Source organism: Amphibalanus amphitrite, unplaced genomic scaffold, assembly GCF_019059575.1.
Source record: "Amphibalanus amphitrite isolate SeventyFive unplaced genomic scaffold, NRLGWU_Aamphi_draft 000247F_arrow, whole genome shotgun sequence".
NCBI classification, from domain to species: Eukaryota; Metazoa; Arthropoda; class Thecostraca; order Balanomorpha; family Balanidae; genus Amphibalanus; species Amphibalanus amphitrite.
Genome location: NW_024881742.1, coordinates 216,971 through 244,137, shown reverse-complemented (window position 1 = coordinate 244,137; position 27,167 = coordinate 216,971). Strand labels below are relative to the sequence as shown.

The 27,167-nt window shown below is 52.1% G+C and overlaps 1 protein-coding gene across 5 annotated transcripts; it reads left to right on the top strand.

Annotated features, from left to right (window-relative positions):
- LOC122386337 (kielin/chordin-like protein) lies at positions 1 to 26,622 on the top strand. 5 transcript variants are annotated; one of them, XM_043375448.1, is made up of 30 exons: positions 6 to 193; positions 8,929 to 9,057; positions 9,346 to 9,606; positions 10,341 to 10,607; positions 11,027 to 11,136; positions 11,593 to 11,849; positions 12,771 to 12,967; positions 13,474 to 13,603; positions 14,326 to 14,468; positions 15,129 to 15,265; positions 15,750 to 15,912; positions 16,418 to 16,690; positions 16,973 to 17,085; positions 17,940 to 18,093; positions 18,948 to 19,202; positions 19,503 to 19,646; positions 19,868 to 20,047; positions 20,315 to 20,428; positions 20,631 to 20,744; positions 20,873 to 21,055; positions 21,284 to 21,487; positions 21,769 to 21,882; positions 22,198 to 22,449; positions 22,719 to 22,923; positions 23,142 to 23,209; positions 23,496 to 23,546; positions 23,787 to 23,960; positions 24,084 to 24,311; positions 24,547 to 25,147; positions 25,370 to 26,622. In XM_043375448.1, exons 1-30 carry the CDS (start codon positions 127 to 129, stop codon positions 25,638 to 25,640), a joined length of 5,559 nt encoding a protein of 1,852 aa, XP_043231383.1. In that variant the 5' UTR covers positions 6 to 126; the 3' UTR covers positions 25,641 to 26,622. The 5 variants fall into 5 exon arrangements, with proteins under 5 accessions (XP_043231380.1, XP_043231383.1, XP_043231382.1 ...); XM_043375447.1 differs by having other exon boundaries at positions 24,547 to 25,316; positions 25,428 to 26,622; XM_043375445.1 differs by having other exon boundaries at positions 1 to 193; positions 24,547 to 26,622.
- Positions 26,623 to 27,167: the final 545 nt, after the last annotated feature.

The following is a 27,167-nucleotide window of genomic DNA, read 5'->3' as shown; positions in this document are numbered from 1 at the left end:
GCAGACGCTCGGGAGCGGCCGCCGCTGCCGCTGGTGCCCCGCCGCCGCCGCCGCCGCCGCCGCGACTGTGCATTGTGCGCCGAGCGAGGGACGCTCTCCGGCCGCGGGGACGCAGGGTGTGCGGAGATGGCCACTGCAGGCGTCATCAGGATGGCGGCGGTCGCAGCCGTCATCGGAGTGGCGCTATCACAAGGTGGGTCCGTGACGAGACGTCTGTGCAGTGGACGTGGGCGGTGACGGGGTGTAGCGACCACCGTTCCACGAGCTAGTGATGTTTATAAACCGTTCTGCCTCGTGCCCTATAAATTGGTGACTTAAATGCCTTGAGTGGGCAGTCGCTCGTCCTCTCAGTGTTGAAGCAGGTTTTGGTGGGGGACATAAGGGCTGAAAGAGCAAAAACATTCGAGGAAGGTTCACCAACCAGTTGCGATTGAGTGATTAAATGTACAAACAAATGTTAATATGACCGTCATTAGCCGCTCTTTCAATGGATTTCCGCTGACATTTAATATGCATTGAAAATATAGTTACCTAACGAGAATTCTTTGTAGCTCATATCAAAGTGATCCAACGTAAGGAATACACTTGTTTTTCTTTATTATTTAATATTGCTGAGCTCGATAGTGATTTATGACGTATCGGGGATGAAATGACATGATTTATAGATTTGCATACTTTTCGATAGGCCAATGCATTTCATGCTGGGTTTTAGATAATCGTCTAATGTTGACTTCTTGCAACACATCACTTTGTAAAACGAAAATTATTTACAAAATATGGCTAGCCTATTTTATGGGTAGCCTATGAGCCAACAATTACGTAAGTACGTGCCAAAAAGACACATTGCGTGACTTGTCTTTAGTGTTGGCTGTCTTTAGAACACTGAAAATTTCTACTCGGCCTCGGTGATCCCCTCACAGCCAGAGTGCGCCCTGCCCATGAGTGGCTGCTATAGGTGTCTTTCAGAAGGTGTCACTCATCACTCATCCGCCGCTGAAACGGTCCGCTGTCATATTCCGCCACACAAAGTATGCAGCTCTCGCATTCCAGTACACGTGTAAGTGGGCTATAAAGAGGTCTGTTTGCATACATGCGAGCTGCTGCGCTCAGAGACTGGAAACACCCCATGTGCCAGAGGTGGACGCGGTTTTCGAATAGCCGTCGTAAACCTGCCATGGACGGCGACGTCTTTCATCAACACTCGTTTATGGCGAAGAGCTGTTACTTTTGCCCCCGTCTAGGACAGCTTTTTCCTTGTCAGCTGTCTCATAAACAATCCGTAGAACGCACGCATCCTATTGCTTATATACGTGTTTGGCTTATGTGCATGATTTAACATACAGTTTAAAATGCACGACGCTGTTTTCCGCGAATGATGTATGTACACTGTACAGCCCTGTGCACACTGCGTGGTATATATTATTTTTTCGACAAATCGATAACTCAAAGACTATGTTATCAGTCGGTCGAAACTCACTGTAACATAGATGCGCCATGCTCCACTCATTCGATTAGGTATATCACTGTACAAAGTATACGCCTAGTGTGGCAGAAAAACGCAAAACTTTGTTTTGGGGGCATATATAATCTTGCGTTTTGTTGCCAAACTGGATGGAAAATCTATACCATGATAAGTCCAATCTAAGGTGCGGAGCCTCGCGCGCCTTGCTGTTACGATTTCCGAGTGCCAGATAGCATACATACATAGTAGGTATTCGAGTTATTCTCGGTTTTGTCGAAAAAAGAATGCCTACCCACGCAGAGTGCAGAGGGCTGTAGGTACCTACATATGCATGCATATTTTTCTAAGGAATTGATGTCGGATGAGTGACATATCATTGAGTTGCATGAAAAATCGCCTTTCATAACGTTGTTGTTTATTGAACTTGACGGCTATCTTCAATCAGATGGGAGTCGTTTGCATATTGTGACAGATAAGAATGTGATGCCATGCAGAGTGCACACCGGAAAGGAAGGCAAGTCTGTGTAGTGCACCGTGGCTTAGATGACGATTTCTGAAGAAGAAGAAAAAACTTGATGTGATACAATATTACCATGGTATATCTAGGCACCAAATTACAGTGGTCATCTGCATCCAAAGAAAATATGCAAGTAGTTCCTTATGGACGAATGTTGACCAGCGCAGCAAACAGGAGAACTGCGCTCCTCGATTTAACAACCAAATTGACAATTCCTTTTACAAGCACTTTAAGAATGTTTTTATACATAAAGGACTAAGTTGAGCGGCACTGGGCAAGTGATACCTATATCAATCACAAAAAAGGCATGGTCGACTTTTCTTGGTGACAATTCTTCTTAGCTCATCAGCACCATATGAAAAGTAGGTACATAAGTCTCCTTGTAATCTAGAAACCGGGGCATGACCTAGTTTCTGGAACCTTGATTTAACATCTCAGACTTCTTATGCCAGTCTTTCCTTGGTAAACACGATAAAGCCTTGAACTTCGGATAGTGTATTGTTGTTCCTTAAAAGTACAGCTCAGAGTTTGTTCAGAGAAAGACGAAAGAGCACTCGTATGAACACTCGAGTTGTTTGGCAATGCAAGCATATTTCACAAACATAAAATGAAGAGTATGAATTATGCAGCAATCATCAAACGAGTAACACTCCAGCAGAGTACATACAGACCATGCTGTCCACCACCCATGCTCTGTGCACCGGCCGCCGCTGTGGCCGCCAGCAGCTACCCTAATGACGCCACTAGTCTGCTCCTCTCCCGTGACAACACACACACGTCACCGCTCCCTCAGTGGAGACGGCCTGTCGGTATAGCGTCTTGCCGCGTGTGTTGCGCCGTCCGTACGCGGCTCGCAGTGCCTGTTTATAGTGGCCCGACCGACCCGCCGACCGTCGCACGCCGAGTCCGTCAGCCCTGCCTCGGACACTCCACATAAATAGTGTGTTTATCTTAGACACAGCGCGGTGGACAGTGCCGACGGATGCCCGGATTTCCAATGATTCACCCGCGACGGCCGGCTTTAGAGCGTGATGGTATGATAGGCATCACGCGCAGCCCGGTACAGCGCGGCCGTCGGATGAACTTCGATAGAATTCGAGGAAGAGATTGCTGCATAATCACGTCGTAAAGTGGAGCTTTTATTTCGAGGAATGCTCGCGCAGGCATTGACGCAGCGACATACCGATGGTCGGTGCCCGATGGAGATTGTTTATAGTCTATAGACGGGCAACATCCGCCTAGGAGCGGTGACTTCCTTGGTCTATGATGTCATAACATGTCCACATACCTGTGGCGCAAATGGGCAATACAGTCGGTAAGTTCAGGACAGGCATGTGCAGATCCTTTGCTGACTGCCGCTGACTTTCCGCACAAACCTCCCAGATAGGCGCATAAAACACTTATAAGGCCCATGAAAATTACCAGGGATTTTGTTACAGCATATATTCTGCGTGAAAGGCTTCACTTAGTCATGGTTGGGTCCCCACTGCATTGAACTGTCCTGGCAGCATTGCAGCATACCGGACCGTAAATGACCTTTTCGTGGCGGCGGCGTCGATGACCCAAGGTCAGCGCTGCGCCTGGGGTTGTGCCGTCTGTCCTCGGCAGTGAGGGGGGACAAATCCGAGCCGCTCGGCTACCGCGCAGTGTCGACCTGATGGCCGCGGACGGCGGAGATAGACGACCGAAGATTACGGCCGGATAGCCGCTATAAATACTGAGCTGCTGGCCAGTTGTGTAACCGGGACTAATACGCACTAAGCAGTGCTAACTGGAGGTGCTTCCCAATTCCTCGATATTTCTGCATGAACTGAGACGTTTATTACGTAATTGGTTGTACGGAAGTTCTAGAGTCTAATTATCCTTCACACCTTTACCGTTATCTTGGAGAAGGACGCCTAGCGAACGGATTCAAGGAAGTAATACATGCTGAAGCACCATTCGACGTCGAGCTCGCGTCGCAGCAGTCAATCAGCAGGCGGGCAGTGGCGGACACGGCCCGCCCGGTCACGTACGCTGGTCGCGACTTGCACAGCCTAACTCCGACTGATGGTGGGAGTAAAAAATTAGCCGGAGAGCTCCCAGACTCTGCGTCGCGGCTGCCACCGAACGGCGCCGCGCTGGCGTCTCGAGCGGCGCCGCGCTGGCGGCTTCGAGAGGCGCCGCTCTGGCGCCGCCGAACCGAAGGTACGACCGATTATCTTAGCCTCGGGTGCCAAGGGGCCACCGCTGACCAGGAACTGACGAGGGACAAAGAGCGGGCACTGGATTGTAAGTGGCAGGGACTGATTGCTGTTAACTACCGGTAGTGAAGTCCAGAGAGAGTGGATATAGATATGAAGATTTTCGAGTGCAGACTATACCAGGATGCGTGTGGTCTAATTTGCCTTATTAGACTTTTGGTAGGTAGAGCCAAGAGCATGCTTCGCTGCTTTTATCTGAGTTAGAATCTCATCTTTTATTGCTGAGACCTCTTCCTGCCTTCCCGTTCAGCTCACGTGCCGTTATGGCCTCTGACATTGGCGGGCCTCCGGACCGCTCAGATTCCTCGCGAGTCTGGCATGCCGAGTGGAGAGAGCTCTGGCCATCCTGAAAGCCCCATCGCTCAAACTAGCCCGACTCCGCGGAGCCGTCCGCGCCATCCAGCCGCCGTATAAGCCATCGACTTGTCTGTCGGCCCGTCGGTAACTCCGTGAGCAGCACTCCGGCCCGCGTAAGTGCGGCTCCCCTGTCTCATCAGCTCAGGCTCATTGCAGCCCGACGGCTCGTCAGCAGACGCTCCCTGGAAAGACCATCACTCGGGGTCAGTTCTGGCCGGCCCCGGCGGGCTCCCATCGCCCCCGGAGTGCGCAGGGAGCCAGAACTGCTTGTCGCGTGCGCGGTTGGGCGGTCGTATCCTGCATTCCGGACGTGCCGGAGACGGGTGCTCGTCTAATGATCAGCGGAGTGCTCCTCGTTTGCATGGGCGCCGGTTGGCGGCCACTGCGGCGCGATCTGACACCGGGTGACACGGCGGCTGACACGACGACCGACGGCGCTACCGCACGCCGCACCGCGCCGCTTCTCGCCACGCCGCGCCACTCCTTAAGCCACGCCGCGCCGGTCCGCGCGGGTCACAGGGTACCTACTGGGGTCGCCGAATGATGCACTGAGGTCAGGCCCGACCGGCAGCCGAGCTGTCTTAGCAAAATGGCCTCACTCGGAGCTGCTTAGCAAGTCATGTCCGCCAGAGAGCGATAAGCCGTCTTGCTTCAGAACTTCGATGCCGTTTTATCACGTGATAAAAGTGTGACCTAGAGAGAGGACGTTCTTTAATTCTGCGTGAGAAGAGGAGGAAATGACTCTGGTGGCCTGGCATAGGCGTGAAGAGGTGTTGCATCACAGAAATGATACAGTCTTTTTGTGTATTGATTTCAGCGTGTTGACGAACGACAATCAACCCTAAATAGGTACCGATTATTCATTAAACGATGGCATACACCATAATCAGGGCGGTATTCTATGAATCTAAGCGGAAAACATCTCAAAGAAAATATTCTGATTCGAAGTGCAAATACATCAACATGGAAAAGATAACGTTGAAATAAGAGGTGCCATTTACCGACCCACGATTTTGTTCAATCATGTCACCAACACATCCGCCATCGTGTCTGACAAGCCTTCCCATATCTTTCCGTCAAAACCACGGTACATCACACAAATCCCATCATTTGCCAATTGGTGAGGACAAATCTCCAGTGCCATTAGCGCTATCGGGCCCGCATCAGCCGTGACGTGGCTACTCCCGTTACGTCAGCGCCGTATCCGGGTCCCGCAGCCCTGTGTCACCCAATCTCCAGGACAGGGCCCGGCGGCGCCTACACGGGGTGCCACGTCGGCACCGCTGCCTCTCGGAGCAGTGCGGTACCGCTGCCTCTCGGAGCAGCGCGGTACCGCTGCCTCTCACCAGCTAGAGCTGGGTCAGCTCCCGGATACCAGAGATGCACGTGCCTATAGGATGGGCTCGGCCGCCTCCGCGGGCCCGAGGGCCACCGACATCCCGGAGATGCTTCGCTAGGGTGTGGGAGACGGATGATGAAATATCCGCAAATGGGAACATGACTGATAAGTAGGTGTTCTGTCACAGTTAAAGCCGAGTTTGGCGGACGTAAAACGTTTTCAATGCTTTATAGGCGTCTTGATTAGTTTATGAACCAATGTAAGTGATAGGAGGCAAAGTTTAGTCGTTCTAGCTGATAAATGACCATAATCGAGATAATTAGCCACTAATCACCAATGGCTTGTCAGGAATGTTAGAAAAGCTAGACAAGGCCAGGTACCGGTGTTAAAAGTACGATGCGATTTAAAAGGTAAGCCTTTTGCTTAGGGAGTCTGGTAATGTCATATAGAAACACCGCGGCTTTAAAGGCAACAAATCCTAATTCAGAGGACATTTGATATTCCTAACTTCTTTCTCAATAACGTTATCTGAGTTCAGTTACAGGAGAGACGCGATAGCTGTATTCCTGTAGTGATGGCGTTCGCCACACACGACCAACTCATCGACCATGGTATAGCCAACTGCGCCAATTGACCACGAGGTCACATAAAGTCCCGCGATAGACTTTCAAGTATCAGTGACCAGGCGCGCATAGCACGTTGGGCGATAATGGACGCTAAAAAACTCTCTCAACATCGGCGACCGTCGTCAGGACACGACCGTGGGTCACGTCCCAGATGTGAAACGTGCAGTTCTATGAAAGTAAACAGTAATTAGCATTGACTTACTTGGCCTGGAATTAATATGGAGAGAGTCAGAGATGGGGTCAAATTAATGGGTGCACGTGCAAGGTCATCTTCTTTGTTGACTTTAGCCAATTTATCGGAAATATTGAAATAGATTTAAATTAGTTTGAGTAATTCAAACGACTGCTGTCCTGCCCATTAGAACGACACCACTATATTGCCGATGGCGACTCAATCCCACAAAGAGCTCCAGCCACTCCTTCTAACTACTTCTTTACGTTGTGAACCTCCGCGTCAACATAAAAGGCTAGCAGCTTCAACCACTCCTCAATAACTCTATCGCTAATCGGTTTTAACTCAGAGTTATGACCGAATCACTCAGCCGAACCCGGTCGCCTCGTGGTGAGCTGGCTTTGCGCTGCGCCATTGGAACTGCGTGGGCAGCCTGTGAGAAACCGTAGTCGTACCCCCGAGTTACCAAACCGACGGGATCGCGGACATCGACCGGCGCGAGGGTGTGACCCCTGTGCTAGCGACGCGTCACCTCCGAGGTCTATTCACGGCGCGCTAGGCGCCCCCGCCGACACCGTCACCAGATCACCAGACAGGCTCGTGCCACTACAACACCCCGCGCCCGAAAATGTGTCGATGGTGAGCACGATAGCCAACAGCCCCGCACCCGATCGAGGCGCCGTCTGTTCGATAAGGACACGGATGGCGCACCCGTCGCGGGCGTATTTGGCACAGAATGACCAGAACTCGACGGTGTCGGAAGAGATTCCACGATGAGATGCAGCTGTGGAAGTCAATGCTGATGCAAAAGGGTGCGGGAGAAAGTCGAGGACGCCTGATTGAAGTGGCCAATCTGCTTTCCAGTTTCCGGTAAGGAAACTAGCGCAGTAAATGGCAAGCTTAAGGGGAAATAAATAAGTAGGCTATGCAGGTTACAAATGATGCCATTGATCACACAGAAGTGAATGCTTTCCAAGACTGAGCTTGTCTATTTGTGCAGTTCTATCATAGTTCACCTGTATCAATCTTGTGTGCGTCGTTATGAATGCGATCCACATTGTAATGTTTACTATCAGTGACAAATGACGTCGGATGCCGGAGAGAGCATCTGAGCAGACACGGGTGAAGTCATCCGCCCCGGGGCGCGGCCCCACCTGGTGCTCGGTGATGGATCGTCCTCCCCCGGCCAGCGGCAGAGACGGTGCCGAGGGTGGGCCCGCGCCCAACTGCCGTATTCGGCGGTCACTGCATATTCCGAGCGGGGCATCCAGCGGCACAGCTGGGGCATCCAGCGCCGGCCGGCATTGACCCAGGCGGTGACGTCACTGGTTCCGACGGTGACGTCACTGGTTCCGCCGGATGTGGAGCCCCTCCCGTCCGGGCGGGCGAGAGGCTTAAACACAGGGCTGGGTGGCTGTCCTGTTGGATTTGCTGATTTCGTACTTTGTCATGGGGAAAGAGGCAACGGTTGAATATATTCCATTCCTGGTGACCGAATACTGATGGAGCTACAATTGCCAGTACCTATTTCTGGTCTCTCAACATCCTAGTACACTACGAGTGAAAGCAGGCGACTGCAGAGACGCTTCTATGCCGATCCATGTCATCTAGTGACAGAAGCGACCTTGATATCGCGATCATCCACTCCGCTCTGAGCCTGTCTCTAAGGCGGTCAGATCAAAGTCACGTGTCCCGACCACCCTGCACAGCTGACACCACTCTGAGGAGAGTGTCTCCGCGATCACACATCACCACCTCCACGTCTGTATGTCGTGACACCACGCCGTGTCACCGCGTGTCATCGCCGTGTCAGCACACCGTGTCACCGCCTGTATAGGCATGCACAGCTGGCACAGTCTGAAAGTGTGGAGAGATGTAGTTTGTAGAGAGTATCGAACTTCGTCTCTATGTCAGGCTCACAAACTCAGGAAGACGTTCGCGCTCAGTCGAGATGCAGCACTCGTTCGATTCCCATACGATGATATACTGGTGCGAAGATGTGCCCCAGTCGTGCATGATGCTGTTGCAGGATACCTGCAACATTGGCAAACTATTAACTAATTTTGTTTCACTATACATATGCTGCTTTCTGACACTTGCACGCCTGTCTCTCACAATTATTTTATCGCGCAGCTCCTTTCTTCCCAGAGCCACCGTTACTCGTGTTTCTCTCGGCTTTGTTCACTAACCTCTGTGTACCGCGCTGTTCCAGACGGTCTGTCGTGCGCCAACAGCGGCCAAACGTGGAGCCACCAGTGCAACACGTGCAGCTGCCGGGAGAACGTGATCGTGTGCACCAAGGACAGGTGCTCGGGCACCGACCGCAGACCTATCACTGAGGGTGAGACGGATAGGGCCGACTGGGGCGCGGCTGTAAGCCATTAAGCCGCTCCAGTGAGAGGGCCGAGGCAGTTCGAGAGGAAGTTTGCTTGATTTTCAGAACGTGTCTTTCAGACGTCATTGTCTGAACGCCATTAACACACAGTTGATATGTGGTAGGTATTGCACGACTTTATTGATCTAAAGAATGTATAATAGTTGAGCAATTACAAGATATTTCCTAAATTAATGCCGTATTTGATCAGCGATTACCCACACTTTCCCCGCTGACCCCCTGTCCTGTCCGCAGCCTCATGCCTGGCCGGCACCAAATGGAAGGACGCGTGCGGTAACACCTGTCTGTGTGACCCCGCCGGGAAGAGGCGCTGCACGGTCGGCTCGTGCCCTCCGCGCGTGCGCAGTGACCTCAGCATGACCTTCATTCGCACAACGGGGGACGCGTGTGCCGCCGGCGACACGTGGCAGGTCGACTGTAACAACTGCTCCTGCCAGCGCGGGAAGGCCGTCTGCACGACAGAAAAGTGTCCTCGCCGACCGCCGAGAGAACCCAGTGAGAGAGGGCTAGATGCAGGGTGGGGGAGAGAGAGAGAGAGAGAGAGAGAGAGAGAGAGAGAGAGAGAGAGAGAGAGAGAGAGAGAGAGAGAGAGAGAGAGAGAGAGAGAGAGAGAGAGAGAGAGAGAGAGAGAGAACAATGAGCGGATATAAGTCGAGGCGGTCCAAAGCCTCAAGTTAATTGCATTATTTATACATGGAATACCTATCAATTAAATGACATCATGAATGGAGGTAATAATGGTGTATACAGGACGGTGGACGTTGATTGCAGAGACGATTCAGCAGCATTTAGCGCGTGATATATACGTGTTCATCGAGGTAGGAAACAAGGCACAATTGAATCTTATTGTGGCTAGGGAAGCTACAATCACTGGGGAGTGATTCATAATAGATTAGTACAGATAAATCCCATCACCGAAGGCTTTCATCATGGCCGACCTTCACGTCATGTCAAAACCACGGATGTTAACAAGGCGTGATGACCAGCGGAAACTGCTGGACGCTGCAGACGACAATCTAACTCCATGATTGTGTATGAACCGGATCCCCGCTGAGCGAAACTCCCAGCATTATCGCACAGTCACGCTAACCTGCGACAGCTACGACTATTGAAAGTCACAAGTGATGAGACAACTCCAGGCTGTTAGTATTGACGATATATAGCAAAACATGTTTACCGAGACCCTTCATTCATCTCCGTATCACTCTGCCCGTTTCTCCCCCTATCAGTCACCTGCGAGCCGCACGAGCAGTGGGAGGACGAGTGCGGTAACCGGTGTGAGTGCAGCGGGGACGGGCTGGCCTCGTGCACAATGCTGCCCTGCGAGCCCGGTCAGCGGGCAGGGGTCCGGCGGCGGCCCATCCTGCAGTCGGGCGACTCCTGCTCCAACGAGGGCAGCCGCTGGAAGCAGGACTGCAACGAGTGCGACTGTGTCAGCGGCGTGGTGCGCTGCACACGCAGACTCTGCCCCACCGGAGTACAGCACAACAAGTACGGTAAGCGAGGCGATACAGCAGATTTGGAATAGATGATGCCTGACTGAAGAGATAGGTAATGTCTCTCCTGTTCTGTAAGGGACTGTAAGGGACTGTAAGGGACTTTAAAGAGATAAATAATTGAAATAACGAAACATACCTAATTGAGTAAAACACATGATAATGAACCGCGTTTTGCTTTCTTCTCAGATCATAGGTCACCTAGCTTTGAGAGAAATTGGCTAGTGTTCAGCGTCTTCTCCTCCTCTCCTTTCGTAGTCTTCCCTCTTCTCCTTTCTATCCACTTTCCGTCTGCCCGCCTACCCTCTTCTCCCCGATCCCATCTCCATTCTTCTACACGGTCCCCGTTCAGTTTGGACGGCCTCTGAGCGCCGAGTGACGGACCACCCGGGCGGCTGCCGCCCTCCCCTCCTTTCCAGGCAAATGTCAGCTGAACACCCGCTGGGTGGACGAGTGTGACAACCAGTGCTACTGCACCGACCGGGGAGTGCCCTCGTGCACTCTCAGGGAGTGCCCCTACGGCAGGAAGGTGTGTGGACACGGGCGGGGATGTCGGCGGGTGCGGGAACATATGGGGGAAACGTCAGGAGGGCGGGGAAACACGTGGGACGAGAAAAGCAGCCGAGAGCGGGGACTGCGATACGGCATGACGCAATAGCACCGCAATGCAAAGCGACTGCAACGCCCGATAGTAGGCTAACACTGAATGACCGGCTGCGTTTGCTGATACGTTAGTTGACCTTTTCATTTTTTTAATGTGACATCTTTATACTTCTGGTAACATTTTATGTAGAAGTAGTACAGGCATCGCATAAAGTTCTACGTTTTGGCTCAACACCGCATTTGAATGTGGCACGAAACATCGATGAAGAATATTGTGTTCAGGAACTTTCCCAGTAGGTTCAGAAGATACCCTATCAATTTGAGGTGTCATTTAGTATCACCTGCCTCATCCAATGCCTCTGTATTTCCCCCTCTGCCTCAGGAGGGTGTGATCTCCCACTATCTGCTGGACGACGGCGCTCCGTGCTCTAACGAGGGCGAGCGATGGGAGCAGGGCTGCAGGGTGTGCCGGTGTTCCTCGGGCCTGGTGAGGTGCTCCCAGCGCGGCTGTGCCGAGCTCAGCCAGCGGGCGGCGCTGCGGCCCGAGCCGGAGTGGCTCAGCTGCCGGGAGGACACCAACTGGGAGGACGAGTGCGGCAACATCTGCAGCTGCTTCCTCGGAGGACCGCTCTGCACCAGGTGGGTGGCGCTCGGAGAACCGCTCTGGGGCAGGGGATGGGGTATTTAGAGGACCACTCTGGGCCAGGTCAGTGGGGCTCGGAGGACCACTCCATGCACCAGTCATAGGATGGGCTCGGGGGACCACTCTGGGCCAGGTCTGGGAGATCCGGAGGACCTTCCTAAACAGGCACGGCTCGGCAGGCAGGCTCGGAGGACCCTTCGCACAAGGCACGGCTAGGGCCAGTGCACGGTTAGAAAAAGTGTTATGAAAGTATTATGAAGAAGTACCAACGCTATCGTGAACGCTGCATGTGGTTGACCTGCGTCGCTGACTAAGTTAATCTGAAGATGCAAACGAGGTTCGTATTGTATCTGGTTTCACGTGACGGTGTAACGAGTCGAAGGCTGTTACGTCAACATTACACAACTAGCACACAGGGGATCGAATTCCGGCACACACGTGTCGATAGTTAGACTCAACAACCCACAGATAAAGGCCATTTCATTAGGGGTGTCCGAATTGTCCATTCCGGACAAATTGTCGCCTGCCAACGGACATGCTTGGGAGACTTATCGTGCACGTCGTTGGCACTCGATTTCTTAATCTCTGGTCGGCCTGTCGACGAATTTCCAGCTTGTTGTCAGGAGACAGGCGAATGCCCAGTGCAACACAGGCACACCTGCGCTGTCAACCACACATGGAAACGGTGTCACCACACCTCAGATAAATCTCAGCCAGTCAAAAATGCGGCTTATCTGTCTGTTGCTGAATGCCTTATACGAAAGGCGACAGTTGTATTATTTCCTAAAATGACGCGAGGCATCTTAGATAAAGTCCAAAAGTCAGCCATAAAGATGTTTGTAATATATACGAACCGGTGCAACTGCCCACACTTCTCTTTATAAGCGTCTAACCGTGACAATGTGTTCTGTCGCCAGGATGGGCTGTCCCGAAGGGAGGACTGCCGGCAAACCGGTCAAGTTCATCACCTTCGACGGTGACGTGTGCACCAATGAGGGCGAGTCGTGGAAGGACGACTGCAACACCTGCAGCTGCACCAACGGACTAGTGAAGTGCACCAAAAAGTTCTGCAAGAAACGGAGGCAAAACGTCCGGTTCATCTCACCGTTCATGGGTGAGTATTCGAACAGGCACATTTATGTGTTAGACGTTTCGCAGCCTACGTGTTAGTCGGCTTGTTTATGTTTCACACTAGCGGATCCAGAAAGGCGTTCTTGGACGCTGCGTGGGCATACCCTCAAAAAATTATCCAACTTCCAAAAACTCATCGGATGTTGATTCCTTACGCACTACTGTGCCGTTGAAAACAAAATTCCCTCATAAATGTTGTTAAATTTTCGTTTTATTAAAAAAAAAACGCAAAGTTCCGTCGATTTCTGGCGCTGCAGGAGGAGGGGGCATTTGCCCTAAATGCCCCCCCCCCCCCCACCCCAACCCATCGACTAGCCAGTGATGTTTAATATGGTAATAAGATGTTTCTTTCAGAACACCCGAATTTTATTTTCTTCAAAACTTCCAGAGTATGTAGAAAGCGAACCGACCAATGTTTCTCAGCTGTCCGTTCCGCTGATCCCCCGCCGCCCACTAACTAACACACGACCTCCTCCCCGTGTGTTTCAGCCATGACCTGTACCCCGGGGAAGCGCTGGATCGACGAGTGCGGCAACACGTGCTTCTGTCCGGATACGGGCCACTCCTCCTGCACCATGATGGCCTGTCCGCCCGGCAAACGACCCATGGTGCCCGTCAGGTGCGGATGAATACAGATGCTCAGAAAGAGGAATTCTCGCGGCTCTCACAGGGTAGTCAGGCCTCAGAGCTCTGTTCTCACAGTCAAGTCTTTGGGGCTCTGAGTTCTCTTAGCTCTCACAGCCCTTACCTCCCACAGCCTACAGCTTTCGAAGTTCCCATTTTCACAGTTATTATCCAGTTCTAATAGCTCTCATAGCTAACAGCTCTTCCAACTAGCAGTTCTCACAATGATAAGCTTTTGCACCGCAGCTCAGGGGTGGGTGCCTAGTAACCATGCGGGTTCGGCGACTCGGGTTTCTGCTGCAACTGAGTTCCGCTCGTAGCAGCAGCTCTGACCCCGCTAGTGTACATTTGGCTCGTATTTTACCGCTTAGGTGCATAGCTTAGAGGTTCGGAGTAATGCGACGTTCCTTCTTGGAAATGTATTGTAATTACTGTTGTAGATGCAAAGAGGAATAGTCATGGAATCATTTAGGGTAGCTGGGGAGACGTGCTTAGTTACGGCTGTTGCTGACCGGTAAAGCATACGGGCTGAATATTACTAAGTAGCTAAGATTTGACACTATCTTATGCACGATTAACCGCGATAGGCTAAAAATTACCAAGTTGTGCTGTGTTCGCGCAAAATTGTTTACTCTTTGAATCCACAATACATAAGATAAATCGCCTCGCAAAGCATAATTATTTAAGAAAAGGCTCACCCCGTGCCCCGCTCCTCAGGTACATCATGGCGGACGGGGACACGTGCTCGGAGGAGGGCAGCGCGTGGCTCCACGAGTGCAACACGTGCCGCTGCGTGGACGGAAGGGTGCGGTGCACCAAACACCGATGTCACCGGCTGCTCAGGGGCACCGTTCTGGTCGGTGAGGACGGTGAAACGAGACGCCGAACGCAGTACTAGAGCCGCGCGAACGAGCTTATTGTGCCGGGAGGATATCACTGGCGCTGATATTATCGTGCTTGTGACAGCTTGGTGCGGGCATTACTCACTTATGTGCAATAAATGTTTTCAAAATTTATGCTCGCGTTTTTGGCGTACTCTCACGCATACAAGCACTACAAACGTGCATCCTTTCTGGTACTTACAACGGCGTGCTTAGCATCGATTGCACCAAATGGAGCAAGCAGTTGCTAATTTTTTTAATGAATACTGGAAACGCATAGGGCCAAGAATAGTCAATACTTCATGCAGAGGGTTCCGTGGCTGCTTAAGCATATCAAACTCATCTCAAGCCTTCCTCAAAATTAGCGACAGTTTTGAGCCCCAAGATGTCGCTGGAGCCTTATATCTGACCAGAATATTAAACGCGCATTCCAAAAAGAATTCTCTTCCCGGAGATATTGTTCTGATAGTCAAATAACGCAGCCAACTGCGCCGCAACGTAGCTGAGATCGAACTCAATATGCACGCCGGCAAAACTCGTTCACGTGTTGGCCAGCGCTGCGGCCGAGTGGCTGACGGAACTGCCGATAGGTTACCTGGAACGCTCGGCTGTGGGGTGACCTCTGGAACCCTCCGGCAGCTCGCGAGTCGGGGACCGGTCAGGACAAACAGTGCCAGGAGCAGACCGAGTGGACGGACGAGTGTGGCAACTCGTGCCGCTGCTCCCCCGGCCGCCGCGTCATGTGCACCACCAACGTCTGCGCGCCCGGAAAACAGGTCAGTGACGTCAGACTGTGACGTGGATAGTGACGTCACCGCGAAGTGACGTAGACGGTGGTCCTGGCGATTTGACGTTAGCTTTAAAAAATTATACTGGTTTGGTGCTCTCGTCCCAGCAATGCGGTGGGCAGCATGTTTAATAGATGTTGTTGTCTACGAGTATCTTGACCTATCATGCACAGGGATTCCGGGTGCCTGTGTGGTCTGGCCTTTTCGAGGCGCAGTGAGAATTTACCGGTGCCATATGGCTACCAAAAATAAACAGTCTCGTATGGTATTGCCTCCACGCCTGATAGGTGCATGAATTATGGCATGTTTATGAATACAGTTGTCTATTTTTACACGTCAATATATAGCGCCGGGGGTGTGAGTTATGACCGATGCAGCCGCACTATTTCCAGTCAGTCATCTTTACATAGGTAAGCTTCAAATCACCAAGTACGACTCTGAATTACGTCCTTCATTATGACCTCAATTACAGGCGGGTCGCCCGGTGAAGAAACGACCAAAGCTGGGCGAACCCTGTGAGGACGGCAGTGACCCGTGGCTGGACGACTGTAACACGTGTCAGTGTGTGTACGGGGTGACAGCGTGCACCCGAGAGACGTGCGCCCCGCCAGAGCAGGAGATGCACGGCGTGCCAGGTAACTGGGCCAAGGTCACGGTCAAGGTCAGGGCAGGGATACCTACTTCAGGGAGACGAGACGGGAAGGAGCCCGGATGTTGCAGAACCGAGCGAGAGTCGTGCATTGCTGGTATGTGTGCTGTGTGAGGGGCTGCTTGGCCGAGGTCTGATGCATATATTCGTGGTTTTGTGCCTACATGAAGTAGGGTGCTCAGCCAACCATGAACGCGGTGAGGTTGACATGAACGGTGAAGGACGTATGTAGAATATTTTAAATTCCATCTCTGGCGTGACGGTATGCAGGCTGTTCATCAAGCAAACAGTACTCATTCCCTAGCTCCAAAGTGTTGGTCCCTCTAACACTGATGCATCCACCGAGTGACCTGTTCCTTCCCTCTGACCCTAATCCCTAGTCTGGCCAGTGATCTGGCCCATGACCCGTGACCTGGCCAGTGACCTGACCAGTGACCTGACAAGTGACTCAACCCGTGACCTGACCCGTGACCTGACCGTGCCGTCGGCAGTGCAGCAGTGCCGACCCGACTCGAGCTGGCTGGACGAGTGCGACAACCAGTGCGTCTGCAGCGAGGACGGACGATCCTTCTGCACGCTCCGGTCGTGTCCGCACGGCCGCCAGTACGGCGTGCCCAAGAAGTTCGTGCGCGCCGTCAACTCCACGTGCACGGACGAGGGCGCCACGTGGCGCCAGGACTGCAACACGTGCTCGTGCACCGACGGCAGGGTCACGTGCACTGAGAACCGTTGTGAGGCGCAGGCGGGCATTGTCGCCAGGAGAGGTGAGTGGGAAACATGAGGGAGAAGTGGGAGGAATGAGTGGAAAACGCAGGGGAGAGGGGAGGAATGGAAAACATGGGGCGGGGTGTTAGACTGCGAGAAATAAAGCTGGGACGAACTCTCGGTGCAGTGGGAAAACATGGTTAACAGCCTCAACAGGATTGGTCTGCACTCTGCATCGCATAACTGAAATGAGCATAATCTCGTTTCTCAAGTATCCTTCCGTGATACCGTGACTCCACTATGAGAATGTCCTCTAGCCAGTTCTGACGTATTTCGGGCAGGTTCCCGCTGCGTCCCGGGCTCCAAGTGGACCGACCAGTGTCTGAACACTTGTCGGTGCACGACTCTCGGACAGCCCACCTGCTCGTCGAAGGCCTGCCCGCCCGGAAAAACGGTCAGTCGCTATACCAACGCCTTTTCAGCGTAAGAACCTCTGCTGTGAAATGTTAGGTGCATAACACCCGTCTGATTAGAGCAGACATTCATTTTTCGACTGTCAAACACATTGTCAGCATAGTTGCTCAGTTAACGGTAGTTAATCTTTTTTGTATATGTAATAGTTATCAAAGATGCTAGCGCCTATTCTGCCATAGTTTTACTTGAGCATATAATAATTATACAATAAATCAAAACCTGACAATGAGCTGACTCTAAGCTGACTGCTACAAAGGCTAAGCCTAGCTGAGCTGCTCGTTGGATAAAAGTGCAGAGCCATATACATACTCGGAAAATATTTGGAGGCCGTTTATGCGGGAGTATGACTGATGAAAAGCAAATTAGATGAGTACACTGGTCTTGTAATTCTGACATATCCGAATGGATCGCAGAGCGGGAGCTTGACTGATAAACGTTTTGTAACTACAAGTCGTACTGAGCTATAAATGGAAAATCCGCATGTCTACCGGCGACAGACAAAGCTGTATGCGTGTAAGACACCCTCACCGTTACACCCATTCTCGGTACTGGCGTCTTACCCCAGATCATCTGCCGCATAACGAATATGTCGGCGATTACATTACACGCTTTGGTGACGCCTTCCCAAGATGTCACTTCTTGGTCTGACATCTTCTTCAGCAGCTATCAGTAATATCTACGCGTGTACCGAGTGAGACGCTGACCTGGAGTTCCCGCACTCCTGGCCCGTGTACCGCAGGCGGGACTGGGAGTGCCGATCGAGCAGCTGCCCAGAGCCGGAGACCGGTGCAGTGACGAGGGCAGCTCCTGACCCTCCTGACCCGTGTACCGCAGGCGGGAGTGCCGATCGAGCAGCTGCCCAGAGCCGGAGACCGGTGCAGTGACGAGGGCAGCTCCTGGAAGGAGGACTGCAACAAGTGCTCCTGTCTGGACGGCGTGGTCACGTGCTCCGAGCACATCTGTACACCCACCGAGGCCAACGACGAGGGTATGTGACCGAATAGATTATCGTACGTACATCCTTATTTTAAATACCTTCGTGGCAGACATGTGCATGGATCCAAGTGATGGATCTATGATCTCAGTGGATCTCGAAGCAAAGTACAGGTTGGGATCTATGATCCCACCGGTCCGGCGTGAAAAATACATCTTGGATCTATGATTTACATATGATTTGACGATAAATAAAGAACAGGGATCTACCTGTTATTATATGAGTGGATCCCAACATGCACCACATTTGAAACCATGTTTTAAAGGTTTCTATGCCAATAAGTGACACAAAACTATGGATTATGACGTGCGATCACATAAAATCACTAAAACAGAACGTTTGTGAGTTGAAACAAGTGTTTTTTTTATATATATGTGTTGACAAAAAATAAGTGAGGATCTATGATCTCACTGGATCTCAAGCAAAAAATGAGACTCGGATCTGTGATCCCTACGGATCTCTCGATTAATTACAGAGCTGGATGTATGATCCCGTCGGATCCGAGATCAGGATCTGTGGGATCAGATCCCAGATCCATTTTCTCGGATCCATGCACATGTCTGCAGTTCGTGGTCATTCTATGGTGTCTTTTGATCGAATCATTATGTGCCGCGCAAATATGATGGTTTAGCATTCAGACGGCTTCCATAATAATAGCGACTTTAAATGTTTGCACATTATTCAAGCCTGTAAATATAAACACATTTGGAAAGCATCCAGCCCACACTGGCCTCGCATAATTATTCTGGCCGTCCAGAATACCATCTCAGCGTCCAGAAAGATGATATTCTGGACGCTGAATATCATCCAGCGTCCCACACCCACCCCTGTCCGTTCACCTCCGACAGGCCCGTGCCGTGATGGCGAGGAGTGGATCGACGAGTGCACCAACCGCTGTAAGTGTATCGGCGGCGAGCCGCGCTGCACGCGCCGGCCGTGCCCCGCCGGCGGCCGGCCCGGCGTGCCGGTCCGGTTCGTCGTCCCCGACGGAGAGACGTGCTCCAACGAGGGCGAGCGGTGGCAGGAGGACTGCAACACGTGCCGCTGTCAGAACGGCCGCGTGGTGTGCTCCAAGGAACACTGCGTCGGCCTGGCCAGGGGCGGTGAGTGGGCGGGGGCGAGGGAGTGGGAGAGAGAATGGGAGAGAGAGTGGGAGAGAGAGAGAGGAGAGAGACGGGGAGAGAGAGAGAGGGAGAGAGAGAGGGAGAGAGAGAGAGGGAGAAATAACAAGATATCTCACGGAAACCTCACCACTTGATAATTACTAACATTTTTCTTGCATTCAATAATTTGTTGTAGCGGAACTATTTACAACTTGTGTGTGTATCAGGACTCTTGCAGCTTGGAACCTTTTTTTTATTCATCCACATGGCTCACCCAACCCAACTGTTATCATTTCGCAGGTGGAAAGAAGAAGCCGGGCAACTGCCCGTACGTGCCCCAGGGGACCCTCGGGGTCTGCATAAACGGCTGCAACGGCGACGACATGTGCGAGGGCGATGAAAAGTGCTGCTCCAACGGCTGCGGCGCATTGTGCATGAAGCCAGGTCAGTCTCTCGCCGAACGGCTGGAGGGCGATAAGAGAGGTATGGGCCTGTTTAGGCTTTTTGATGTGGCGTAAGAAGTAATACACGGAGTTTTTTTTCGATAAATTTGTTTGCAGTGTTGATATGTATACTGTGTAGCTGTATTTATGGCATTTGCTCCTTCTTCACTCTTCAGTAAATGGCTGTATTTAGGTCTGAAGTTCTGTCACCGTCTCCGACAGACTCGTGTCTGGAGGGCATCTCCTGGACGGAGGACTGTAACGAGTGCGACTGCCTCAACGGAGAGACCGTGTGCACCAACAACATCTGTGCCCAGGAGGAGATCCAGTTCGACCAGGCGTGGACCGCGCTCATGGGCCCGGCAGAGTTGCCCGTCTTCGACGCAGATCCATTAGCCTCAGGTGCGATGCCGCTAATGACCAAATTCGGATGCCTACTGGCTCTATGCTTGAAAACGAAGATGATACATATGCATCGTGTTCATTTGAATATTTTACTTAGGTACTCTCAGACTGCTGTTATTTAATTTTTGTCGCTTTAGAATTATTGAGAGCGGCTTTAGAGCGGATTGACAGCGACATTCTTGTCCTGGAAGATATGTTGTTTATGACCCTTAATACTTTAAGTCGTGTCCCTTCTATGTCTCTACACATTTGTACGTTTTACAGAGTGTGTGGAGGGTAGCGTCTGGAAGAAGGACTGCAACTTCTGTGACTGTGTTGGCGGAAAAGCAATTTGCACCAAACGGCTGTGCCCCTCGAAAGCTGAGGACGAGGTCACTGGTAAGATAATATTCTTATAGGCTTTATAAAGTCTGATCTGTAGTTTGCATTGGTCTGGTCTCTCACTCATGTTTTTTTCGAGATAAACGAATAATTCCGTCTTTTTATGGGAGGCCAACTACGGTCACCCACTGGTGTTATTCGTGCCTGATAAATGTGACACTCGATATGAGTGACACGTTACTCCTCCCTCCCCCTTCAGGCGAGTGTCGGGAGGACTCGATATGGACCCAAGACTGTAACCGCTGCCGCTGTATCGACGGAAGGGCCGTCTGCACCATGAAACTCTGCGACACTCAGCCCAGTCTAAAACCAGGTGAGCAGAGTTGGGAAATGAGCTAAATGTTTTATACATGTAGGTAAACGTAGGACCTGGTGCTTTAATCTACACATATCTGATTCCCTCCAAACCAGCCTCCCCACCGCCGCCCCCCGTGCCGGCAGAGGTGGACGCTGTGTGCCGATTGCCACCCGAGGACCCGGACAAACCCAAATGTTTCGGCTTCATCCGCCGCTGGACGTTTGATCCGGTCAGGGGAAAATGTCGCCGCTACATTTTCGGCGGCTGTCACGGCACTCAGAACCTCTTCAGGACCAGGAAGCAGTGCAAGAAACGCTGCGACCCCGGTGAGATCTCCGTCTAATTTTGAGCCATCTACATACGCTTGGGCTTTGCTGTTTTATATGTAAGCCTCCCTGTCTCAAAATCATCGTGATTGAATCGTTTCGTCAGCTTCGTCGTTCGTCTAAGCTCTCTCAGGCTACTTCATTTCATCTTCTCCTGTGTCATTTCTGATTGCTGCTGACACCCAGCGCACCCTTCAGGCTCCGTCTGACACCCGTCGCTCCCTTCAGGCTCCGTCCAGCCCTCTGGGACGGCCGTGTGCCGCCTGCCGGCGGAGACGGGGCCCTGCTTCGACACCATCCCCCGCTACTTCTTCGACACGGACGCCGGCAAGTGCAGACAGTTCGGCTTCTCGGGCTGCGGCGAGAACGGAAACAACTTCAAAACGCTCGAGGCCTGCATCACCATGTGTGGCGGCACCTACACCAGCCAAGGTTCGCTTTTTCGTAAGACGGGATAATACTACATGTTGAAATGTGTTTGATGAGTAGGGACTAGGGAGTTTATATTTATGTTTGCTTGTTGTTTAAACTTTAAAGAATGTTTCACGATATAATCAACAACATCATGACCACTGTTGATTACGCACTTTGAATTATAATCTATATTTTCTAGACTATTTTTGCATATTGCTGGATTGGGCCGTACCTGCACACATTCCATGCCTCTATTAAAGTTTTACTCGCGACCCGGCATTGTATGCACCTGTCCTCAGATAGTCACTGCGACAGAAGGATGTGTCCGTGGTCTCTGTACGAGTATTACACGGAGAAGGGCTGTGAACCCGTGTACGACAATGACGCCTGCTGTCCGACTAGCTTCGAGTGCCGTAAGTCGCAAGACTGGCTGGGGAAGCTGACAACCTGTGACAGCTCCGCCATAAGCCCATTGTTTTCAACAACTTGCTGGAAAAGCCTCTTACTGGATCACTGTCTGAGCGCGGAATGCTTCAGAGTGCGTCTTACGCGCACATGCGTTTACGTTTTGGTTTGATAAAAGTAAAGACAAATCTGCTTGAAGCATGTGCTATGTAGAGTCAAGCATCTTAGCCACTGTCACGGCGAAGTAAGCCAACAACTGCCATTATTGAGTCGGGTAGAAAGGTCTCTAACACACCCTGGCCACCTCTCACCATCCACGGCAGCGGTTCTGCGTCAGCTGGGCCTCGAGAAGTGCAAGTACCGCGGCAGGGAGTACTCTCACGGCGACCTGGTGCCGGAGGCCAGTGAGCTGGATCCGTGCAAACAGAGCTGCCGGTGTGTCAGCACGCGCCAGAGCGGCGCGCACATCGACTGTGCCGAGGTCGACTGCCCGGCGCACGTCTGGAACCAGATATCAGCCGGCTGCGTGCCCTTCTACCTGCCCGACCGCTGCTGCCCCGTCAGCGTCCAGTGCTGTACGTGTGTGCTCCTTCCTTGGGTGACGTGGGGATTGTGGCTTAACTGGCATTGTGAATGGTCTTTATCATTATTTTGTGGAAAAATCCAAACGGGATCGGTAAATTATGAATTGTGTTAATTACGAAACGTTTGAAAGGGTTTGAAAACGAAATCAAATTGTTCATTGTGGTATGATAGCCCACTAAAAACAAATCAAACGTCTTACCTATTACCGACATTCTGGCGACCCTGCCTGTTTCTGATCGCACTCCTCCTCCGACCCCAGCAGCCAGGCGACGGAGGCGCTCCACGAGCGTCCTCCCTCCGAGCCGGGAGGTGGTGTGTGAGGTGGACGGCGTTACCTACCTCCGGGGGCAGGAGGTGCCGCTGCTGCCCGACCTCGACTGTGTGCGCTGCGTCTGTGACGGGGTGCCCGGCAGGCGCGGAACGGTCAGGTGCCACCGCGTTCAGTGCCCCAACGCGCACTCAGAGTGAGTGGCAGGGAGTTGAAGCTCAAAACGCAAAGCCCTGTAATTGGCTTCGGATCTAAGTTAGTTAAATGAAGAGTATGTTGACTTGTGCTTGAAAATATGAAGCTACGTTATTTCGTTAACTTACAAATATACGAAAAAAAAATAACATTAAAAGCCACTTTATAGTTTCATGTTGGTTTGTTCTATCCCAGTTTTGTTTATTTTCTTGCTCACAGAATGACCGAGCGAGGCTGCGTTCCCGTATACAGCAGAGGACAGTGCTGCCCAGTCGACTGGAAGTGTCGTAAGTTGAGCGCCCTTGAGTACTTTTAATAAAGTAATTACCTATTGTTCAATTAGTAACTTATAGTTGAACATCAGAAAATATGCAAGTTTAAAAAAGTATGCAACGACTTATGTTGGTTATACCTAAAACATTGAAACGATCGTGCGACTTTATGAAATTGGAAACCTAAAAAGACAGGTATCGCATGATTGAACAGGATAGATAGCCGAATTACGTTTGCTATCAAATGTCGATTCGATCTCCTCGCATTGACCTTGACAGTCTGATGTAAAACATTTTACAGCTGAAGATCTTTCCCCGGAAATACGCCAGCCGGTGGAACTAATCATTATCGGTAAGAAATGTACATACAAACGTTTCAAAAATGATTATACATTATGCAATAATGTACATTATGCAGTAATGTAGCGAAAATTAAATTTCCTGTTCCTGACGATAAAGCGCTCAATGAGCGCTATTCATGACGAAATGGCAGTCCGATTGTGTGACTCCTTGTACCGCCTACCCAGGTCGGATGCTCTCGGACGCGGAGGTTGGCATGACGTTGTGACCCACTGCTGTATCACCTCCGCAGGTCGGATGCTCTCGGACGAGGAGGTGTGCACGTTCGGTAGCCATCGGGTGGCCCGCGGCTTCAGTCTCAGACTGAACGACCGGTGCACCACCTGTGAATGTGTCACACCACCGACTCTGACCTGCCATAGAATCCACTGTCCCAAGATCAGCAGCTGGTGGAACCTAGTCCAAGGTAACTGTCAAGGCAGTGCTGTCTTATTTGTAAGGCTCTAGTTTCTATTTTAACTAACATGGCTGCTCTCGATGCCCCCGCTCCGTAGGATCGGTCGCGCCCTCACACTCCCGGTTCCGGCAGGCGCCGGCGGCGGTCTGTGTCGGTACCGCCGCCCTGCTCCAGACGCCTGCTGTCCAGAGGTCGTCTGCGTCGCCCCGGTACTCAGGCCGCCCGTCCTGGGACCCGAGTGTGCCGGCAAACAGTGCCACCTGCCGGTCGGCCGCGAGGGCTGCGACGCAGTGTACCGGGCCGGCGAGTGCTGTCCCAGCCTGGAGTGCCGCCACCCACCCGCCAAACAGGATCCAGCAGGTGAGTATTTGTGTATTTGTGCCAACAGACATTCCCATTAACAGGTGAAGTCGATGAATAAAAACACATCTCCAAAACAGGTACCGTCAAACACGATCTTCTCAGGCAATTTGTGTCTGGTATCGCTCCATTTCTGTCTCTTCTTTATGTGTCTGTCACATCATGCAATAACGTCGACCTGAGACCGAGGTCCATCACCTTGTCATAAATCAGTCTGTATGCCTGTACTCTCCAGACGAGCTGCAGTGCGCGCCGGTGGAGTGCTCCAGCGACTGTGTCGTCTCCCGGGACCAGTACGGCTGTCCGCTGTGCGACTGTAACGCCACCAACGTCGTGCCCGAGCTGAGGACGGCGCCGCCCGTCTGCGAGCGCCAGTTCTGTCCCGTCGGCTGCCCGAGCCATTACGAGCGCGGCTGCATCGTCTGCGAGTGTGAACTCAAGAAGGGACATCCGAAGAAGATGACAGAGCGGGACACCCGCGTGCGTTCCTGGCTGACCACGCGTCCTCCCTGTCCGGGTGTGACCTGCAGGCCCCACTGCGGCTACAAAACCGACGCCGACGGCTGCACTGAGTGCGACTGTGAGCCAGTCACCACTCCGGAGCCGCGGAGCGGACCTGGCTGTTCCACTGTGACCTGCCCGCCTCACTGCGGTTACAGGAGGACCGCGGACGGGTGCTCCGAGTGCGACTGTCCGCCGACGACCACGACGCCGACGACCACAACGCCTCCGCCACCGACCAGGCCACCGACCAGGCCACCGACCAGGCCACCCTGCGCCACAGTCACCTGCAGGCCCCACTGCGGCTACAGGAGAGATTCGGACGGCTGTCTCCGCTGCGACTGTCCACCAACAACAACCCCAATGCCACCGACCCGACCCCCATGTCCTATGGTAACTTGTATGCCCCACTGCGGCTACAAGAGAGATTCAGACGGGTGCCTTGACTGCGACTGTCCCCCGAGTACGACCCCAGTACCACCAACTAGACCCCCATGTCCAATGGTCACCTGTATGCCCCACTGCGGTTACAAAGAGGACGCGAGAGGCTGCATTGACTGCGACTGTCCCCCGAGTACGACCCCATTACCACCAACTAGACCCCCATGTCCAATGGTCACCTGTATGCCCCACTGCGGTTACAAAGAGGACGCGAGAGGCTGCATTGACTGCGACTGTCCCCCGAGTACGACCCCATTACCACCAACTAGACCCCCATGTCCAATGGTCACCTGTATGCCCCACTGCGGTTACAAAGAGGACGGAAGGGGCTGCATTGTGTGCGACTGTTTCCCCATCACACCCACTCCCAGTCCTGTGTCAGTGTGACCTGCTCATGGCCCGGCTGTGGCTCGGTCATGGACGAGCACGGCGCTGGGTGTGTGACTGCCCTGACGCGTCGAAAAGAAATGGCTCGTCCCACTTTAGCTATTACTGGTATGAAATGTGTCAATAGAACACTGTCCCAAGGAAGGTTATGCTCCCGTAAATGTGGCGAAATGCTGCGTGTTGATATTCCTTGGTCAGTCGTGTGTACTCGTAAGCATGTAAAAATGTGTATGCTGTTATGAATATTCAGACTGAAGGGAAATGTGTAAAAAAAATTGTCGCCTTTGGAGCGTCAAGCTCTCACCAATGATCCTAAATTTACCTATACCACCATTTAAGCCAAACAGTGAACCAGTTCCTGTCGGCTGTCACACATGTGCACACTGCAACGATTTGCGACACGATGATCAGCTGATGAAATTATATCTCTCAACAGCTGGTAAGACTGGCATACCTGGCATAAAGGAAAGGTCGGTATTTTATCGGCTAAAAAGTTTCTGTCGTCCTGTCAGTTCATATAACGGACTTCAGGCCGTGCAATCTAGTTACCAGTGTCGCCGTTATGAAAAGGCAGCGGTGTTGCCCGCTGTGCTTTCTTCATTCAGTGTGTGCGTGATAGAGCGATGGTTGTACGTTGAGCGTTCTCAAGTCTAGGGATGAGCTGAGTTGGGATGTGCCAACATGTCGGTGTAAGTTTAAGACAATACAGATCTGATGAGTGCGAGAGCCATGGCCGAATGTGAGCCGAATGTGTGCAGAGTGGCCGCGAACATACGGAGCAGGCCGCGGAACGGGTCGTCCCGTGGGTCTGTCGTTCTGTGGCGCGGTAACTCCGTCCGTGTCGGTGACGCAATAATTCCAGTGACTACGTCGTGTTCAAAGACGAATCGCGCCAGGTGTCAAAGGACCATGCATCGGGGCGCCGGATGTCGAGTCCCTCGGGACTCATTACCTTAAGCAAAATATATTATACAGTTGGTGATCGTGTTTGCAAATTAAACGACGCAGTCGATAGATGACTATGAGCCAACCAGCCAAAACACCAGACATTTTAATCAAGGAATGGAAGTTTCTGGTAAAATTCCTACTTCTTTTATTTTCATTTTTTAATTCCTACATCTTGATAGTTGAGCATAATCAACGCGCGACTCCAGCGCTGACCTCTCGCTCCTAAATCCCCAGATCCACAGATTATCACGAGTACCGCCGCCGCCCCCGTTGTCCACCCGTGTAACTCTGGCTAATCCGCCACCCCCCCCCCCCCCCTTCCCCTCTCCCGGTGACGGGGAGGGAGCTGGGCTGGTGACCACCTGTTCGCGGGCGGTCCAATCGACTCGATCGAACGGCCCATCGATCCGTCAGCCGGCGGCGTTCTGCATTACCAGCAACAGCTGCTGTTGGTTCACTGCGCAGAGACGGCGACTGCTGATGGGATGCAGAGCTCCACCAGGGGCCGGTGTCTTTAGGTCTCAACAGCACGAGGGATTAGATACGCTTGGGTGATCTTACAGAACGTTCTAACACCCA

Coding starts and splice junctions, on each gene's coding strand:
- LOC122386337 (XM_043375445.1), top strand. CDS start 127: ATGGCCACTGCAGGCGTCATCAGGATGGCGGCGGTCGCAGCCGTCATC. Junction 16,691..16,972: donor GGGCATTGTCGCCAGGAGAG/GTGAGTGGGAAA, acceptor TATTTCGGGCAG/GTTCCCGCTGCGTCCCGGGC. Junction 23,961..24,083: donor CTGGTGGAACCTAGTCCAAG/GTAACTGTCAAG, acceptor CGGTTCCGGCAG/GCGCCGGCGGCGGTCTGTGT.